General features: G+C 56.2%; 1 protein-coding gene across 4 annotated transcripts in view; it reads left to right on the top strand.

Moving 5' to 3' along the window:
* The window catches only part of SLC8A1 (solute carrier family 8 member A1), a 104,315-nt gene extending 84,888 nt beyond the window's left edge, over window positions 1-19,427 (top strand). Inside the window, exons 3-11 of one of the 4 annotated variants that reach the window (XM_068153060.1) lie at window positions 6,308-6,414; window positions 9,575-9,595; window positions 10,374-10,391; window positions 10,507-10,521; window positions 11,567-11,635; window positions 12,452-12,582; window positions 14,022-14,121; window positions 15,475-15,750; window positions 16,605-19,427. In XM_068153060.1, coding sequence (XP_068009161.1) covers window positions 6,308-6,414; window positions 9,575-9,595; window positions 10,374-10,391; window positions 10,507-10,521; window positions 11,567-11,635; window positions 12,452-12,582; window positions 14,022-14,121; window positions 15,475-15,750; window positions 16,605-16,981 — 1,114 coding nt within the window. In that variant the 3' untranslated portion in view covers window positions 16,982-19,427. Of the gene's footprint in view, window positions 1-6,307; window positions 6,415-6,800; window positions 6,905-9,574; window positions 9,596-10,373; window positions 10,392-10,506; window positions 10,522-11,566; window positions 11,636-12,451; window positions 12,583-14,021; window positions 14,122-15,474; window positions 15,751-16,604 lie in introns of all 4 variants that reach the window. The other 3 variants (XM_068153059.1, XM_068153058.1, XM_068153057.1) reach the window with 3 other exon arrangements.
* The last annotated feature ends 783 nt before the right edge of the window (window positions 19,428-20,210 follow it).

Raw genomic sequence — 20,210 nt, 5'->3', positions numbered from 1 at the left:
TCACCCTCCCCGGCCGGCTCCCAGTCCAAGGGCTGCAGCAGCTGTGCCCAGGCAGCTTGGCTCAGCCCAAACATATGTGCCCTGTGCCCGTGGTGCTGGGATGCAGCAGCTCTGCCAGTGAGGCTGGCACAGAATCACAGAACGGTCCTAGGCTGGAAGGGACCTCCAAAGCTCATCCAGTCTGACCCCCCCCTGCACTCAGCAGGGACATCCCCAGCTAGATCAGGTTGCCCAGAGCCCTGCCCAGCCTCACCTTTGAATATCATAGAATCATAGAACTGGCAGGGTTGGAAGGGACCTCAAGGATCATCCAGTTCCAAGCCCCCTCCCACAGGGCTCTCAGCCTCTCCTCACCAGGCAGTGCTCCAGGCCCTTCAGCAGCCTTGCAGCCCTCGCTTGGACTCTCTCCAGCAGATCCCTGTCCCTCCTGAACTGGGGAGCCCAGAACTGGATGCAGTGCTCCAGGTGAGGTCTCAGCAGGGCAGAGTAGAGGGGGAGGAAAACCTCCCTGGATCTGCTGGACACACTCCTCTGAATGCCCCCCAGGAGCCCCTTGGCCTCCTTGGCCCCCAGGGCACATTGCTGTCCCCTGCAGAACTTGCTGCCCACCAGCACTCCCAGGCCCTTCTCCCCAGGGCTGCTCTCCAGCAGATCCCCTCCCAACCTGTCCTGCTGCAGTTTATTCTTCCTCCCCAGCTGCAGGACTCTGCACTGATCCTTGTTGAGCCTCAGTAGGTTCCTCTGTGGATGGCTGCATGGCTGTGTTCCTCTGGTGCTCCCCAGCAGCCCTGCCTCGTTCAGTCAAGCTCAGGATCAGGACAGCCAAAGCACAAAAGGAGCTTCCAGCTCCCTCGTGGCTCTCAGGCACAGGGAAAGCCCTGCTGAGGGTACAGCATGCACGAGGGCAGATTTGGCCCTGGGAGAGGGTGGAGCATTTCCAGAGCAGGTGAAAAGCTCCAAGACCTTCAGCTGCCAGATCCAAGCAGCCTACACTGCTGGGTTTGGGGGGGTTTGAGTTGGGTTTTTTTTCTTGAGTCTTAGGACTTGGTCTAATTTAAGCAAACTTTTAATGGCCTTGGTACCTCCAAAGCCCTGCAGCAGATCCTTCTGCTAAGTTCCATCCTCTGCAGCAAAGCAGAGCAAAGGGAGAGCTACTCAGTGTGGTGTTTGGGATACAAAAATGGTTGCCTGGGCCAAGAAGCAGGGGAAATGCTTAACTTGTTTTAGTTTTTGTCCTGAAACTGAAGTCTTCAGTGGCAAATCTGGTGGGGACTCCACCACCTGGACAGTGGCTGAGCTGGCAAAGCAACAGGCAGCTGCAGCAGGCTTGTGGGTAGGGACGTGCTTTGCCTTTAACTCAAAGCCCTGAGGGCAGCAGGCATCCAGATGGGGATGTGTCAGATAAGAGAGCAGCTGGAGAAGCCTCACCAAGGGAGCTTTGCCCTCTTGGTGCCTTAGCAAAGGATTGCAGAAGGACTGAAAGCAGCTCCCAGGCTCTGGGGTTTGTGTGGGATTCGCCACTTGCACGTAGCACCACTAGGTCCCAGGGAGGGCACAGGCTCTGCTCACTGCACTCTGGGACAGGACAAGGGGCAATGGATGGAAACTGCAGCACAGGAAGTTCCACTTCAACATGAGGAGAAACTTCTTCCCTGGGAGGGTCCCAGAGCCCTGGAGCAGGCTGCCCAGAGAGGTTGTGGAGTCTCCTTCTCTGGAGGCTTTCCAGCCCTGCCTGGCTGTGTTCCTGTGTGACCTGGGCTGTCTATCAGTATCTGAGGGGTGGGTGTCAGGATGAAGGTTTCAGGCTCTGGTGCTGCCTGCTTGCTGGGGCTTTCCCTGCTGCTGGGCATGCTTGAGGCCAGGAGCAGCTGAAAGTGCCACTCTCCACTCTGTTGTGGCATCCTGCACTGCCACAGGGGTGAAACTGTGGAGCAAGGCCCTCTCTGTGCATGGGCACCCTTGGAAAGAGGCAGCAGGGCTCCTGAACCCCCCAGGGATGCATCTGCTTAAAGCCTGTGGTGGGAGCACGTAAAGCAAGCATAAGTTTGCTAAGGAGATAGGCAGGAAACCAACCCTACAGGGAGGACTGAACAAATTCTGTCTCCAGTTACCAAGGAGACTGTTTAAACAAAGCTAAAATAGGAAGGACTAAGTGGTGGAGAGGAGTGTGACGTGGAACAGCACTTTGAGTGCTTTGTGACAGCTGAGAGGGGTCCCTGCTTGTCCCACAGCCCCTCTCCTCTTCCTGGGGGAAAGAATCACAGAATCACAGAACATGAGAGGTTGGAAGGGACCTCCAGAGACCATCCAGTCCAACCCCACTGCCAGAGCAGCATCACCCAGGGCAGGGCACACAGGAACACTGTCAGGTGAGGCTGGAAAGCCTCCAGAGAAGGAGACTCCACAACCTCTCTGGGCAGCCTGCTCCAGGCCTCCAGCAGCCTCACACCTAACAAGTTTCTCCTCATGTTGATGTGGAACCTCCTGGGTCCCAGCTTCGACCTGTATCTGAAGGGGGCTCCAAGAAAGCTGGCCAGGGACTCTTCAGAGTGTCAGGGAGTGATAGGGCTGGGGGGAATGGAGCAAAAGTAGAAGTGGGGAGATTCAGATTGGATGTCAGGAAGAAGTTCTTGCCCATGAGGGTGGTGAGACACTGGCACAGGTTGCCCAGGGAGGTGGTGGAAGCCTCCTGCCTGGAGGTTCTTGAGGCCAGGCTGGCTGTGGCTGTGAGCAACCTGCTGTAGTGTGAGGTGTCCCTGCCCATGGCAGGGGGGTTGGAACTGGATGCTCCTTGAGGTCCCTTCCAACCCTGACAATTCTGTGATTCTCTGTTGTGCCTTGTCCTGTCTCTGGGCACCACCAAGAAGAGCCTGGAACCTTCACCTGGAACCTTGCTGCACTGATGCTGCTGGAGCAGCTGGTGCACAGCAGACAGATTGTGGGGCTTCTCTGAATCCTGAAGCTGAAGCTCTGCTGTTAGACAAGGACCTGTGGGCATGGGCATGGTCCCCAGTGGTTTAGTTGAGTCAGCTTTAAAGCAGGAAAGTTTGCTGCATGATTTACAAGGCAGCAGGAATGTCCTCTCTGGTGGTGATTGCTTGCTGAAATGAGTTTTTCTGGGGGGAGTGCCAAAGCCATTTCAACCTGAGTGATGTCTCCTGCCTGAGGAGCATTGTCACAGCAGCAATGCCAGGTGCACACAGGGAGCAGCACCTTGTGTCTATTTGAAAGGCTGGAGCAGTTTGTGTCACAAGGTGGGGCAGGCTGCAGGGGTGCTGTGGGTCACAGATTGCACTGGCTTGGAAGGGACCCTGAAAGGGCATCTTGGCCAGCCCCTCTGCAGGCAGCAGGGACACCTTCAACCAGATCAGGCTGCCCAGGGCCACATCAGCTCTGACCTTGAATGTCTCCAGGATGGGGCTTCAACCACACAGGGTCAGACAAACATAGAGGTTAGAAGAGACCTCTGAGCTCCACCAGTCCAAGCCCTCCCCCAGAGCTCACAGAGCCACCACTGCTGCTCAGCCACTGCCACTGCACCACCTCCCTCAGCACCACAGCCACACAGCTTTGAAACCCCTCCAGGGATGGGGACTCCACCACCTCCCTGGGCAGCCTGGGCCAGTGCCTGAGAGCCCTTGCTGGGAAGAGATTGTTCCTGATACCCACCCTGGACCTGCCCTGGCACAGCTTGATGCCATTTGGGTGCACAGAGAAGCAAGAGGCTCTTCTAGGAATCTCCACATGCTTTCCTTGGGGGGAAAAATAAATACATCTCTAAGGATAGTTAGGGAGAGGCATGAGGGTTGGCCCAGAGTTCCTTCCCCACCAATCCTCTTCATAATTGTAGTCCTCACCATGCCTCTTTGACACTTGAAGTGTTCCAGGGGGGAGAGGAAAGGGAAGGGAGGAGGAGAGGGAGAGGGAGAGGGAGAGGGAGAGGGAGAGGGAGAGGGAGAGGGAGAGGGAGAGGGAGAGGGAGAGGGAGAGGGAGAGGGAGAGGGAGAGGGAGAGGGAGAGGGAGAGGGAGAGGGAGAGGGAGAGGGAGAGGGAGAGAAGAGGAGAGGCAGAGCTCAGCCCCCACAGCCCTTCCTCTCCCACAGCTCCAGGAGCTCTATCTTCCCTTACAGAATCACAGAATTGTCAGGGCTGGAAGGGACCTCAAGGCTCATCCAGTTCCAACCCCCCTGCCATGGGCAGGGACACCTCACACTACAGCAGGTTGCTCACAGCCAGCCTGGCCTTCAATACCTTCAGGGATGAGGCTTCCACCACCTCCCTGGGCAGCCTGTGCTGGTGGCTCACCAATGGGACTTGCAGGATTTTCTCTGGAGGGAGGCTGCAGGGCTGGGCTGGGCTGAGCCCCAAGCAGCCTTTGCCTGCAGCGTGGGCTGAGCTCTCAGGGTCTGATGGCAGCTCGTAGCTGGCATGAGCAGGGCTGTGCAAAGCCAAGGGAGAAGTTATTTCTGCTCTGTCAGCTTTCCCAGATGCCTTAAGGAGTTGTTGCTGGGGATGTTCCCTATCAACTTCACATCCAATGTCACAGAGCTGTCCTGGAAGGTTTAGGTTGGAACACAGGGAGAATTTCTTTGTTGCAAGAGTGGTCAGGCACTGGAACAGGCTGCCCAGGGAGGAGGGGAAGTCAGCTTCCCTGGGGTGTTCAAGGGACATGGTTTAGTGGCTGTGGTGGTCTTAGGCTGATGGTTGGACTCCATGATTCACAAACTGATTTAGGTTGGAAGGGACCTCCAGGAGCAGCCAGTTCCAACCCCCCTGCCATGGGCAGGGACACCTCATCCTCACACTACAGCAGGTTGCTCACAGCCACAGCCAGCCTGGCCTCAAAAACCTCCAGGCAGGAGGCTTCCACCACCTCCCTGGGCAACCTCTGCCAGTCTCTCACCACCCTCATGGCCAAGAACTTCTTCCTGACATCCAATCTGAATCTCCCCACTTCTAGTTTTGCTCCATCCCCCCAGTCCTATCCCTCCCTGACACCTTCAGAAGTCCCTCCCCAGCTTTCTTGGAGCTACCTTCAGATATTGAAATGCAGCTCTAAGGTCTCCCTGGAGCCTTCTCCTCTCCAGACTGAACAGCCCCAACTCTCTCAGTCTGTCCCCATAGGAGAGGAGCTCATCATCCCTTGTGTTAGATCTTGCCTTCTGTCCTTAGAGAGCCACATACTGATCTAGATGGATTCCCCTGTGATCCCCAGGGGATCCTGCTTCCATGCAGATCCCCTGGGAGCTGTGAGGATTGTGGATCAGCATCAGTAGAGATGCATGGCAAGGGGCCTGGGAAAGAAGAGCAAAGCATTGGTGTGTTCTGCTGTTACCACAGCCAGAACCATGGGAAAGGAGGAGGCCATACCTGAAGCTGTCCCAGGACCACAGAATATTTAGGCTTGGCCAAGGGCTCAGGCTTGATTTTGAGAAAATCAACCTAAGAGAGACCTGGAGCTGATGGAGTGAGTGAAGAGGAGGCCACAAAGATGCTCAGAGGGCTGGGGAACCTCTGCTGTGCCCTGAGCAGGTGCTCTGCTTTTGAACCTGCCCTCCTGATGCCACTGGGGCAGGCAAGCTCAGCAACCCTGGGAGAAGAGAGCCCTGCTGGCACAGCTTTCACAACAGTAGCCAACCAAACCTTCAGGGAAACAAACAAACAAAGAAGGTCAAATCTCCTCACCAGTGAAAGTTTCCTTCCCCCTGCCCTAACCAGCAAGAGCATCCTTCCCCTTCTGCTCCCTCCACACAACAAGTCCCTTTGGAGCCTCTAAAACATGAGCCTTCAAAGCTGACCCTGAGGTATTCCATGGTGAGACAGAGCCTCCTCCATGTGCCCAGGGCCCAGTTCAAGCAGGGCATTGTGCTTGCAGGGCCTTGGGCTCTGCTGCTTCCCAGGGGAGATGCCCTGGGAGCCTCTGAGGTGTCTCTGTGAGCTGTCAGGGGCTGTTCTACCCTGGGGTTTTGGCAAGGGATAGGTCTGGCTGCCCCCAGGGCTGAGGCACCCGTGGAGAGGCTGGGCCAGGCTGGGTGCTGTGCAGCTGTGGTCCTGGCCACCCTGCCAGCTGCTAGAGCTCTGCCCCTCTGGTCCCTGCTCACCCGGAGGTGAGCTCCTTCCCTTTGCCTCCAGCTGTGCTGCCCCTCCAGCCTGCGCTACCACAGCCACTGTTTTTCTGTCCACAGCTTCCTGCTTCTGCCATTCCCACCCTCCTCCTCCTCCTCCTCCTCTTCCTCCTCTCCCTGTCTCCCCTCCTCCTTTTGTCCCCCCTTACTCTTGAACCTCTATTTCTTCTTCTCTGTTCCAGCAAAACGATATCAATCAAGGTGATAGATGATGAGGAGTATGAGAAAAACAAGACCTTCTACCTAGAGATCGGGGAGCCCCGGCTGGTGGAGATGAGTGAGAAGAAAGGTGGGGGACGTGCTCCGGGGCTGAGCCCAGCCTGTGTGTCCCTGTCTGGCTCACTCATGCCTAGCACCTGCCGCACCGAGCTCGCATCCTCGGGACCTGCGGAGAAGGGCAGGAGCGGGACCGCTCCTCGGCCCCCCCCCGACCTCCACCTTGAGCCCGAGCCAGGCGGTGGGGCCGCTCCTGCCCTTCCCCACATGCCCCCCTGGAGGGGATGCGTAGCTGCTTCCCCCCCACCCTCCCCAGCCAGCCACATCCCCCCTCCCCCCCCCACTCATCCACCCACTCAACCCATCTCTGGCACCACCCACAGCACCCCGGGGCGCCGTCGACCGCATGCCTGCGTTGATGCCAACCATCGTGTTTGCCTTTGTCTTGTGTTCCCACAGGAAATTCATTCCCCTTAGAGTGCTTGACCGTGAGGAGTATGAGAAAGAGTGCAGTTTCTTCCTTGTGCTTGGGGACCCGGTGTGGCTACGGCGAGGAGTGAAAGGTGTGAGAGTAAGACCAGACCAGCTCTCGGGACGCTGCCGTCCGCTTCCTCTGTGTCTCCCTACTCTCACACTCCTTTTCTCCTCGCACTCTGGCCCCCTTCCCCCTTCTCCCCCAGCTGGTTTGCCCTCCCTCCTTCCAAGCTTGGCCACAGCACCTCTTTTTTTCCCTTTTTTTTTGTTTTTTTGCTCCCCCCTCTCTATTTGCTTTCCTCTTTTCCTCTCGTCTGGCTCAGGTGGGCTCCCGGGAGCTGTCTGGGCAGGGGACAAACGACCCCTAGAGAGCCCTTGTGAGAGCGCTGCCCTGCCACCTGAGTAGAAGCACGCAGACACACACACAAAAGGAGCAAAAAGCAATGCTGCATCATTTTTATCAGCAGATAAAGCAGCCTGGAATAAAAGTGCGTGGCCAGAGCAGTTCGGGTTTAGCCTGTTTTTTTTTCCTTCCCCATGCTGCCCTCTAGGATCTGGAAATAAATGCCAGGAGGTTCCATGGGTCTGGGAGGACTCAGGCTGCACTCAGATCGAGTTTCTGGGTAGTAGCTTCTCACAGCAAGAACGGAAAAAAGAACCCCAACCGATTTTCCCCCTTTTCTCACGCCCCTAAAGCAGCTGCCAGCCTCCTGCCGTCCTGTGTGACCCCCCTCTAGGTGCTCCTGCTCTGGCAGCAGGGGGGAGGTTGGGCTGGATGAGCTTGCAAGGTCCCTTCCAACCCTTAACATTTGATTCTGTGGTTCTGCACATTCCTTTCTGCCAGGAAATGAAGTGAGAATTAAGGGCAGCAGCTGAATGCTGCGCACCCTCAGCGGCTGAGCAAGCAGCGCTTCTAGAGTCACTTAAGTTAATTAGTTGCCCTTATTAAAGGCTCAGTCAAAAACCCCGACCGGCAGCATCTCTGCCTCAGAGCTGCTTTCTAATTCCTAGTTCCTGGAACAGAAGCTGTGCCTTCAGCACCGCTGTTACCTGCTCAGGACAAAGAGGGCCCCTGGCAGTGCCCACGGGAGGCAGGCTGCACTCACCTCCGGCAGCAATGCCGCGTTCCCTTGCCGCCCAGCTCAGCCACAGCGTCCCCCCCCCCAGGCTGGCTAGAAGCAGGGCTGAGAAATCAGAGCCACTGGCACGGCCCAGGCTCTGCAGGTGGGGTTTGGATCATTAGGTGGTGCCAGTGGGGCACAGTTGGGGATGCCAGGAGGAAGCGGCACACGGACAGCTCAGGCAGGCTCTAGCTTTGCCCAGCTTTGTGCCGACCAGCCTGGGCTCCCAGCCCTGCCAGCACTGTCTGGGCCTCAGGTCTGACAGACTTGGCACCAACTGACAAGAGTCACAGAATCCACCAGGTTGGAAGGGACCTCCAAGGTCATCAAGTCCTGTGGTGGGCTGAAATTTCCCCTCTCCTCCCCTCCAACTGAAACTACCACGAGCCCCCAACCAATCAGCCAGCCCTACCTAGTCAACCAGACCCAAGATGCCCTCTGGAATGTGTAATTAAAAGCTAATTAAAAGGCAAGCAAGCTCCTCACCTTCCTGGCCCCAACTGAGGGAGCCTGAGGGAGGCTCAGCTCGGACAGGGCAGCAGCTGGAAGGCAAGCCAAGACTTCAGAGGATGCTGCTTTGGCCATGCAATTGTTGGTGGGGCTTTTTAACTCCTTTTTTCCTTCTTCTTCTTCTTTTTTCTTCTTTTTGTCCCTCTTTTTCTTCTTTTTTTCCTTTTTTCCTTCTTTTTTTTCCTCTTTTTCTTCTTTTTTTTCCTCTTTTTCTTCTTTTTTTCCTCTTTTTCTCTTTTTTCCTCATTTTTCTCTTTTTTTCCTCATTTTTCTCTTTTTTCCTCATTTTTCTTCTTTTTTTCCTCTTTTTCTTCTTTTTTTCCTCATTTTTCTTTTTTTTCCTCATTTTTCTTTTTTTTTTCCTCATTTTTCTTTTTTTTCCCCCTTCTTTTTATTTTTTTCCTTCTTTTTAATTCCCCCCCCCTTTTTTTTTTTTTCTGCTTGGTTTTGACCAAAAAGCAGAGGCAGGGCAAGCTGTGCCCTCAGCACCCTGGAGATGAAGGCATCTCTGGGATGTTGCCTGCCGTAATGGTGGCCAGAGAGAGCCACCAGTGCACTGAGGGAGCAGCTTTCCCCTCTTGTTTTGGAGCCTGAAACCTTTGAGTGAGAAGATCCTCCCAGCCCAGCCTTGCCATGGACTTAATCTTCTGCATATGCCAGAAGCAGCACAGCTGCCTGCCGGTGCTTTGGCTGCCCAGCAGGCAGCTGGGGGAGGTCAAAGTCAGTAGCCTCTACCCCTGGGCCACCTTGAGCCCTCCCCTGGGGCACAGCTGCCTCCAAGAGCAATGGAAGATCTTGCACAGTAACACTAACGGGGAAGGGGGGGGGGGATATGAATGTTCAGGGTGTGCCTTCTAACCCCATCCCCACCCCACCTTTGCAAGCCCCCACGGGAATCCATCTGCCTCGAGGGGTTTTTTAGTGCCCCTCTCTCTCTCTCAGCACTTAATGGTGTCCTGCAAAGCTTCACAGAGCTGCAGCCTCTGCCTGGGGGAGCTGGAGTCATTCTGTGGATGTCCCTTTTGATTTCACCATTCATTTACTTTTGTTTTTCTTCTGTTGTTGTTGCTGTTGTTGCTGCTGTTGTTTCCTTCCTCTGTGTTTGTCTCCTGTCTGTCTCCTCCACAGCCCTGTTGTTGAATGAGCTTGGTAAGCCTGCATTCATTATTTTCCTTTCTCACCTTTCCGAGTCCTGTCTGTGAATTTCCACCTGACATCTTCCCTTTGGCTCACACCATTCCCTCCTTAGGGTGGGCAAGCACTCTTTGGCAGTAAGCTCTGATGCCACATCTTCCCTTGGAGGAGAGCCCCAGAGTCACCCAGGTGTGGCAAGGAGGAGCAGTTTGCAGGGGTGGAAGCGGCGCAGACGCAGCCAACCCCCACCCCCGAGGCTCCCCGGGTGCCACACGGCTTCCCCCCTGCAATGGGGAGGCAAGGGCTGCCCCCCAGCCACGCAGGGAGGCTTGAGGCTGGGCAGCAAAGCTGGCCAAGCCTTCCTGGAGAGGTGGTGCCAACTTTGCCCCCAGCCTCCTACAGACTCAAAGCCTGACCCGAGCTGTGAGCTTTCCTGGCCGGCCGGCCCCAGAGCAGGGCAGATGGGGGAGGGAAGCAAAACTGCCCCCGGCCCCCAGAGCACCCCCGGCCCCAGGGCAGCCTGGCTCTGGGTTTAGCCATTCTGTAGCATGTGGTAGAGACGGGGGGGGGGGGGTGGCAGCTTGCAGCTGGGGGTTGCAAAGCCTGTGCTCAGGTCTCCCCACACTGTCCCTGGGGCAGGTGTCGGGGGGGGGGGGGGGAGGTGGGGGCAGGCCCTATGCTGATGGTGCCCAGTGCCAGCAGCACCTCCCTGCGGGCTGCAGGGTGTCCCTGTTGCTATGCTGATGCTAATCCTCTCTCCCTCTCTCTCTCTCTCATTTTTTGTTTCCTCTAGGTGGCTTCACCATCACAGGTATGGATTTCTGCTCTCCCCCTTGGTCCCTCCTTTCCTCCTCTCAACAGCCATATGCTTACCCCACTCTTTTCCTCTTTGCTTTTTCCCTCTTTGCTTTTGTTCTGCCCTGGAGGGAAACTCTGGAAGGGTAAGAAGGCAGCTGTGCCACGGGAGCCCCGTGGCTAACACTGTGTCCTCTCACAGAGTGCTCTGCCTGCTGCACACAGCTAACCCTTAGACCCCCTGTAGAGACAGGCAGCCCCACACCAGCTCTTGGAGCAGGGATGGCTGCTCCTCCACTTGGTCCAGCCTGCACAGGATGTGTGCAGAGGGCTCAGCAGGGCACAGTGAGAATGCCCTCCCTGCCTGGGCAGCAGCCAAGGTCCCTGGGCACTGCAGGAGGAGACCCTTGCCCTCCCCAGCAGTGAGACCCAGCAGCAGGGTTTGCTCAGCCATCACTCATCAGCCCAGCATCAAACATTGAGGCTGAGCACTGCAGGGGGAAGAAGCTCTGGGGTCACAGAGGTTGCAGAGCAGCCCTTCAAGAGCCCTGAAATAGAGGGCTGGAGCACCTCTGCTATGAGGACAGACAGAGAGTTCAGGTTGTTCAGTCTGGAGAGGAGAAGGCTTCCAGGAGACCTTCTTGTGGCCTTCCAGGATCTGAAGGGGGCTCCAAGAAAGCTGGGGAGGGACTTTTGAGGGTGTCAGGGAGTGATAGCACTGGGGGGGAATGGAGCAAAACTAGAAGTGGAGACATTCAGATTGGATGTCAGGAAGAAGTTCTTGCCCATGAGGGTGGTGAGAGACTGGCACAGGTTGCCCAGGGAGGTGGTGGAAGCCTCCTGCCTGGAGGTTTTTCAGGCCAGGCTGGCTGTGGCTGTGAGCAACCTGCTGTAGTGTGAGGTGTCCCTGCCCATGGCAGGGGGTTTGCAACTGCATGCTCCTCGGGGTCCCTTCCAACCCTAACAATTCTCTGATTCTGTGATTCTAAAGAAGCTCTGGCCACGAGGCTGCTCCCTCCTGAGCAAGGCTTTCCCACAGCCTGGTGCTGCCTATGGCAGGGGAGGGGCAGCCAGCAAGGGAGTGACATTAACCCTGTGTGAAGTAGGAGTAGAGTTGACTAATTTCACCACGGGGGCTGGCATGGGGCGCTCCAGTCCTGCCTGCTGACCTCCTGCTGATCACCTTGATAGGCAAACCTGTCTTCAGGAAGCTCCAGGCTAGAGATCATCCTCTTCCTTGCACCGTGGTCACCATCCCAGGTACCCACAGTGTGGCATCAAGGGCTGAAGGGACTGACTGGGGTGTATGCTCCTGGCAGCTTCAACTCCTGTCTCCAGGGGATCCCAACCCTTTTGCAGCCCTCGTGTCCCTCTGCTCATCACTGCAAGTGGACTGGAAGGGAGCTCAGTGGGGGTCTGAAGAGGGGCAGTGACAAATGCCATGCTGCCTGGGCTCCCTATGTCCCCAAAGGTTGCACAGGTGCTGGTGGAGGTGCAGAGTTGCTCTTGGTACTTCCTCCCCTGCCTCCTCTCTCAGGGTGTGGGACTAGGCTTTCAAAGCACTGTTTCCTGCAGCCCCACCATCACAGCAGCAGTTTCATGCTCTCCAGTTGCCAGCTCTGGGAAAGGCCTGCTCAGAAGGAGGCAGAGCCAAGATTTCCTACCTGTCTCAGCCCTAGGGCTGCTGGAAGCTCTCCTGGGTTGTAACAGGCTGATGGAAATGTCCTGGCTGTGCCCTGATGCAGGCCGGGAGAGCTGTGAAGTGGTGTAGCCTTAGTAAAGACCTGTCCCCTCCCAGCACCCCTATGGGATGAGACAGCAGGCAGCAGGTGATAAGATGCTCCCCAGCCCCAGGAATAGAATGGACTCCTTCTGAGCTTGGACAAGCCCCAGCCCCTTTGCTAGCATTGCCCAGCAGAGCTACTGTGTCCACTGCTCCATGATCTCCTTCTCCTCCGCTGCTCTGTCGCTCCCACTCCCACCCAGAGCTTTCCTGACCTGCCCCTCTGGTGGGAAAGCCAGCTCCAGAGAGCCAGCAGCCAGGCCTGGCTCAGCCACAAGCTCTTTGCTTTGCAGAAGAGAATGAAGAGAAGCAACCACTGACCAGCAAGGAGGAGGAGGAGCGTCGGATTGCAGAGATGGGGCGCCCCATCCTGGGAGAGCACACCAAGCTGGAGGTCATCATCGAGGAGTCCTACGAATTCAAGGTACTAGCTACATCTCCTCACCCTGTCCTCCTTCCCTTCCAGCTGGGGAGCCTCTTTTGGGGGTTGCACAGCACTGGGAAGCAAATGTTGGGGGGATGGCAGCAAAGCGAGGCAGCTGCTGGCATCACACAAAGACTCCAAGCAGGGCCCAAGGCAGGCTTTGAGATGGGGTTGAGCAAAAGCATGAAGAAAGGGTGGGGGGCACCCCAGTGACACTGCATCCTCACTCCATCCACTAGCCTGTGGCTGTGGGGATGAGCCCAGGCTTCCTGCCCCACTCACAGGCTGTTTGTGGTTGTGTTGGACAGCGACATCGATCCGGTGAGCAGGCTTCCACAGTGCTGCAGGCGTGGGGCAGTGGGGCTGGAAAGCTGCTGGCAGAAAGGGAGCTGGGGGTGCTAATGGCCAAGCAGCTGAAGAGGAGCCAGCAGTGTGCCCAGGTGGCCAAGAGAGCCAGTGGCAGCCTGGCTGGGATCAGCAATGCTGTGTCCAGCAGGAGCAGGGAGGGCATTGTCCTCTGGGCCTCAGCTCTGGGCAGGCCACACCTCGAGGGCTGGGTCCAGTTTGGGGCAGCTCAATCCAAGAGAGATGTGGAGGGGCTGGAGCCAGGGCAGAGGAGGGCAAGGAAGCTGGGAAGGGCCTGCAGAAGAAATCTGAGGAGGAGCAACTGAAGGAGCTGGAGATGGTTAGTGGGAACCAGAGGAGGCTGAGGGCAGACCTCATGGCTCTCTCCAGCTCCCTGAAAGGATCTTGTGGAGAGGTTGGTGCTGGTCTCTTCTCCCAGGTCATTAGTGACAGAACAAGAGGGAAGAGCCTCAAGCAGCAGCAGGGCAGGAGCAGACTGGAGAGGAGGAAGAATTTCTGCCCATCCAGAGTGGTCAGGCACTGGGCTGAGCTGCCCACGGAGGTGGTGGAGTCCCCAAGCCTGGAAGTGTTTAAAGGTGGTTTGGCTGTGGTGCTTGGGGCTATGGTTTAGGGGTGAGCCTTGCAGAGCAGGGTCAGGGGTTGGACTTGGTGCTCCTGAGGCTCTCTTCCACCCTGAATGCTTCTGTGACTCTGTGAAAATATCCTCTCCTTCCCACAGTGCTGTGCTGCATTCAGCTCCTACTTACAAGGAGGTCCTGAGTCAGCTCTGAGCCTGGGACTCCCAGTCCAAAGGGCTGCCTGAAAGGACTGTTTGTGAAGCTAAGCTGCTGAGAACACAGGTGCCAAGACCAAGAGCTGAACCCTGGCCCTGGCATTAGCTAAACCATGGCACAAAGTGCCTCATCCAGGCTGTTTTTAAACACCTCCAGTGGTGGTGACTCCACCACCTCCCTGGGCAGCACATTCCAAAGGCAAATCTCTCTGTGAAGAATTTCTTCCTAACACCCAGGCCTAAACAGCTCATCTCCAGCCCTGGGAGCCCCTAATTCTCTCCTCTGCCTCTCCATCCCCAGAACACGGTGGACAAGCTCATTAAGAAGACAAACCTGGCCCTGGTGGTTGGCACAAACAGCTGGAGGGAGCAGTTCATTGAGGCCATTACGGTCAGCGCAGGTGAGTCTGCACCACAGCTCCAGGTGCACCATGGCCAGCCTGGCTTGGCTTAGCCTGGTTTGGCTTAGCCTGGTTTGGCTTAGCCTGGCTTGGCTTAGCCTGGCTCGGCTGCACCACTCAGGCTGGCTGAGCTGCAGGGTCATTCACCACAGCTGCATAAGGCAGCTGATTGAACACTTTCCTGCCAGCACCTTGTCTGGGGGCCCCCCAACACAAGAAGGACATCAAACTGCTAGAGAAGGTCCAGAGGAAGCCACAAAGATGCTCAGAGGGCTGGAGAACCTCTGCCATGGGGACAGGCTGGGAGAGTTGGGGCTGTTCAGCCTGGAGAGGAGAAGGCTCCAGGGAGACCTTAGAGCAGCCTTCCAGTACCAGAAGAGGGCTGCAGGGACTTTTGGCAAGGGCTTCCTGTGCTGAGAGCTCCAGACCTGCACACAGTACTACAGATCATTGAGTCCAACCCTCCTGCTAGAACAGGACCATAGAACCAGAGAATGTAGTGCATCTAACCACAGTAACCATAGAATGTAGTGCATCTAACCATAGATATAACCATAGAATGTAGTGCCTCTAACCACTGTATCCATTGATAAACACAGATAACCACAGAGTGTAGTGCACCTATCTACAGTAACCATAGAATGTAGTGCATCTAACCACAGATAACCATAGATAACCATAGGCTGTAGTGCATTTAACCATAGATAACCAGAGTGTAGTGCATCTAACCACAGTAACCACAGATAACCACAGAATGTAGTGCATCTAACTATAGGAACCACAGATAACCACAGAATGTAGTGCATCTAACTATAGGAACCACAGATAACCACAGAATGTAGTGCATCTAACCACAGATAACCATAGATAACCACAGTGTAGTGCATCTAACCATAGTAACCATAGATAACCAGTGTAGTGCATCTAACCATAGTAACCATGGATAACCACAGAATGTACTGCATCTAACCACAGATAACCATAGATAACCACAGTGTAGTGCATCTAACCACAGATAACCATAGATAACTACAGAATTGAGAGCACCTAACCACAGATAACCACAGATAACCACAGAATGTAGTGCATCTAACCACAGATAACCATAGATAACTACAGAATTGAGAGCACCTAACCACAGATAACCGCACATAACCACAGAATGTAGTGCATCTAACCACAGTAACCATAGAAAACCATAGTGTAGTGCATCTAACCACAGATAACCATAGCATGCAGTGCATCTACCCATAGATAACCATAGATAACCACAGCACAGAGAGCACCTAACCACAGGTAACCACAGAACCCAGTCTGGCAGAGCCTAACCGGGCGCCGGTGGTTTCCCTGCAGGGGAAGACGACGATGACGATGAGTGTGGGGAGGAGAAGCTGCCCTCCTGCTTCGACTACGTGATGCACTTCCTGACCGTCTTCTGGAAGGTCCTCTTCGCCTTCGTGCCCCCCACAGACTACTGGAACGGTTGGGCTTGCTTCGTGGTCTCCATCCTGATGATTGGCCTCCTGACGGCCTTCATCGGCGACCTGGCCTCCCACTTCGGCTGCACCATCGGCCTGAAGGACTCGGTCACCGCCGTCGTCTTCGTCGCCCTGGGCACCTCCGTGCCAGGTAAGGGGCAGAGGGAGGCCGCCTGCCTCGGCCCCGGAGGGAGGAGGGAGGCTCAGTCCTCTGTTGAACACGAAGGCACAAAGGAGGGCAGATGTCCTTGCTGAGTGCAGGGGGGTTGCACAGGATGCCCTTGGAGGGCCCCTTCCAACCTCTCTCTCACTCTTTCTCCATTTCCCCTCTCTCCTTTTTCCTGTTCCCTCCACTTGACCCTTTAACAAGCAGCCTCCATTGGACATCTCCAGCTAGAGCAGGCTGCACAGGGACACAGCCAGGCTCAGCTTCAATGGCTCCAGGCATGGGGCCTCAAGCCCAGCCCTGGGCAGCCTCTGCCAGTGTCTCACCACTCTCCTTGGGCACAACTTCCTCCTGAAGGCCAACCTCAAGCTGCCCTGCTCCACTTTCAAATCATTGCCCCTGGTCATCTTTGCCAGTGTGTCCCCTCACCTAGGCTCTCTCTCTGTGCCTTCTCCTTGCAGACACCTTTGCTAGTGTCTCACCCCTCACCTAGGCTCTCTCTGCACCCCCTGCAGACACCTTTGCCAGTGTCTCACCCCTCACCTAGGCTCTCTGTGCCTTCTCCTTGCAGACACCTTTGCCAGTGTCTCACCCCTCACCTAGGCTCTCTCTGCACCCCCTGCAGACACCTTTGCCAGTGTCTCACCCCTCACCTAGGCTCTCTCTGCACCCCCTGCAGACACCTTTGCCAGTGTCTCACCCCTCACCTAGGCTCTCTCTGTACCCCCTGCAGACACCTTTGCCAGTGTCTCCCCTCACCTAGGCTCTCTCTGTACCCCCTGCAGACACCTTTGCCAGTGTCTCCCCTCACCTAGGCTCTCTGTCTCTTCCCGCTGCAGACACTTTTGCCAGCAAGGTGGCAGCAACGCAGGACCAGTACGCGGACGCCTCCATCGGGAACGTCACCGGCAGCAACGCGGTGAACGTCTTCCTGGGCATCGGGGTGGCCTGGTCGATCGCCGCCATCTACCACGCCGCCCACGGACAAGCCTTCCAAGTGTCCCCAGGGACCCTGGCCTTCTCCGTCACCCTCTTCACCATTTTTGCTTTCATCAGCGTGGGCGTCCTGCTCTACCGGCGGAGACCCGAGATCGGAGGTGAGCTGGGCGGGCCGCGGACTTCCAAGCTGCTCACCTCCTCCCTCTTTATCCTCCTCTGGTTGTTGTACATATTCTTCTCATCTCTGGAAGCCTACTGCCACATAAAGGGCTTCTAAAAGGAAGGGACGGCCGGAGGGAGGAGGTGCACCTATCACGGATCTATATGTATCTATATAGAGCGATATATAGGTATAGATAGAGATAATCCTGCTGTGTATAACGAACAGAGAAGGAATAAAAAGAGATTGGCCAATGCTCACACACCTGCTGACGGAAAACGGCTTCGGAGCATCCTTTGGACTAGGCAGGACCCCAAAGCTAGCAGCGGTCCCTCCCCGGGGCAGACGCCCCGCGGCAGGGGGCTCGCTGCGGCTCTACCGACGTAAAGCGGCCGGCGGCCGCCCAGCCCTTCCCCATCGCTCTTCCCCTGCCCGCCGGCCCCCCACCAGGAGGATGGAGGCTGAGGCCGCCGGGGTGTGCCGGGACAGGGAAGCCCAGGGCAGCTGGTGGCAAACAAAGCGGCGGGCGAGGGCTGGAGAGCAAGGCGAGGAGCCTGAGCTCTGCCCACCCCCTCCCACCCACCTTCCTTCACCACTTGGGAACATCCCCCTCTGGCCCTGCCGGGGAGAAGTGAGGAGAGACCGGCCTGAAGACAAGGGGAGAGCTGGAAGCTTTCTTAAGGATAGAACACAAACCGTTTTCCTCATCGATCTGGGTGGGGGTCGTTCGCTGGGGGTGGGGTTGGTTCGTTAGGTTTCTTTTTCGTTGTTGTTTCGGCGTGTGTGCAACTAGCATCTCCCCCACCACCACCACCGCCGCCATGCCCCTCCACCTTTCCCCCCTCCTCGGTGCTCCAGGGCTGCCTGGGGTCTGGAGCCGAGGTGGGGGAGGGCTGGGGCGTTCCTCCCGCCCCCTCGGGCATGCTGTCCTGGTATACTTGTGACATTTTGCATGAAGGAAAACGAACCCTGTCTGTATATAGCATCCTGTAACCAGAGTCCTTCCAGCCGTGTGGGTTGAGCATCGCAGATACAGGAGTTTTCTTTTCACTGGCTTTTATTTATTTGAGTTAGTTCCCTTCAGGTAGGGTTTTGGGGTTTTGTTTGTCTGTTTGTTCGTTCGTTCGTTTGTTCCTTCCTTTGTTCGTCTGTTTCCTCTCGGTGGGGGTGCAAGGAGGGACAGCCGTCCCCCCGGGGCGTGGATTGCTGCCCACAGGGGGTCCACCAGGAGCAATAAAAGCCATGCAGATGGAGGGTTGCAGGGGAGGAGAACCCACATCCCAGGGACTCTATCCTGCTGCGGGGCCTGGGTTCCCCCGCCCCTTGCCCCCCACGATCCCAGCAGCCAGTCCAGGATGTGCTGAAGCTAGTGGGAAGCCTCCACCCTCTGCAGGAGGCTTTAAGAGAGCCCCCAGGACGCTCAAGTGGGATGAGCCACACCTGAGCCCGGGAGGGACCAGCACGGCTGGCTCCCAGCACCTACCCTGCCTCTGCCTTCCTAGCCAGTGGCTGCCTCAAAATCCATCGCTCCCCTGCTCGTCCCCTGTGTGCCCAGAAGTCTAGTGGAAGCCCATGAGAGTTAAGCCATCAGGATCAGCCCCCAAAGCTGGTCCTTTCCCACAGCCATCCAGAGGAAGAACAATTCAGTGTTAAGGGCGAAGGGGCCAGGAGGAGATCTCCCACCGGCACTGAGCACAGCCAGGAGCTGCCACGGGAGGACAAAGGCTCCGTTGTGCCCTGCCAGAGCCCGGACTCGACGGGGAGAGGGGACAGGGAGGTGTCCCTCAGCCTGAGGCCCCTGGCCCAGCAGCCCAGGCTGGGGGGGCTGAAGAGGTGCAGCCTCAGAGCTGCCCTGGGCACAGCAGAGGGATGATGCCGTGGCACTGCTGCCGAGAGAAGTGCTCCTTACCCTGTGCCCTTCAGCAGGCTGCCACCCGGGGGGAGCTCAGCCCTGCTGAGCTCTGCCCACCCAGCTGAGAGCCACATCTGACAACGTGTCCCATAACCAACTGACTAGGGGGGGTGGGGAGGGTTTGTACTCACTCCCAACCATCTGTGGAAATTGTAATTAACCTCTTGTAAGATTTTCCTCTAGGAATAGGAAGTTCTGGGGCATTTCATTTTTTTTCTTCTCAGACCTTTCCCCCCCTCCCCCCTCCCTCTACATTTGATGGGATTTTAGGGGCTTTTCTTTGTATTGTTTTGTTGGGGATTTTGGTTGGGTTTGGGGGCTTTGGTGGGGTGTTTTTTTTTTGGAGGGGGGAAGAATCAAACACAGGAGCAGGTTGTTGATCAGGTTCCTGACTACCTTTATGTACAATGATTTCATTTTGGTTTCGATTTCATTTCATTTTTCATCTGTTTGGCTTTGTTGGTTTTTAGGTTTTTTTAATTATTATTATTATTATTATTTTTTATTTGATTTATGATTATTTTTTTGGGTTGTTTTTCTTTGTGTGTGTTGCCCACCACTCTAAGGCAGTGAGCCCACTCATTGTGATGATCCCTTTATCAATGGTACACCGTGCACAGACAAATAAAGTTTGTAATGATTCCTGATGGATCCTGCAGTGCTCCTGCATATTCTCTATGGGAAAGGAACCAAACCAAACCCCCAAACCAACAGCACAATCCTTCCTTCCCTTCCTAGTGTCTGCCCTTAAATGTTGTCCCCACCTCATTGGTTTGCTCGTCGCTGTGTTTCTGCCCACGGTGCCTCCTCCCACCTGCTCACCTCACCCCATCTCACAGCTTGCCTCCTGCTCCATCTCCATCCTGCCTTGGGCTCACAGTGCTGGGGTACAGCAGGGACTGGCAGCCCACCCAGCTCTCAGGGGGATGCAGGCAACTGCCCAGGGACAAAGATGCTGTGCAACCCTCCCTAGGGCCAGCTGCTGCTCCCCCGTTGGATGCCACTGCTGGCTCAGGGAGAGGCCTGCACACATCCCCAAGGTACCTGGCAGCTTCCTTGTGCTTGTGGCTTCTGCTCACCCAGAACTGGCCCTGCTCTCCTTCCAGCCTCATGGTGACCCACGCTAGGTTAAGCCTCTAGCTAGTGGTAAGTGGGAATGGTAAGAGATACATTACCTGGGCAGGGCCCCTGGGTGCAAAAGCAGATCTGAGACACCCCACGAGGTCACTGAGCAAACCAGGAGCCTGTGCTGCTCTGGGCAGCTGACTGCCCATGCTCCAGTCCAGGTGCCCTGGGCCATTTCTGACTCAACGTGGATCAAAAGAGCTCAACCAGCACTGAGGAGGAGGAGGAGAAAAGTCTCTGTGTGCCCAGGGATGTTGCTCCTCCCTGTATTTCATCCAGCAGCTGTTGAGCTGTCCCAAGACAAATCCT

This window comes from Melanerpes formicivorus, unplaced genomic scaffold (assembly GCF_026170545.1).
Source record: "Melanerpes formicivorus ecotype bairdi unplaced genomic scaffold, bMelFor1.0.p_v2 SCAF_25, whole genome shotgun sequence".
In the NCBI taxonomy this organism is placed as follows: Eukaryota; Metazoa; Chordata; class Aves; order Piciformes; family Picidae; genus Melanerpes; species Melanerpes formicivorus.
The sequence above is the reverse complement of the archived record's forward strand: the minus strand, read 5'-3'. Positions and strand labels throughout refer to the sequence as shown.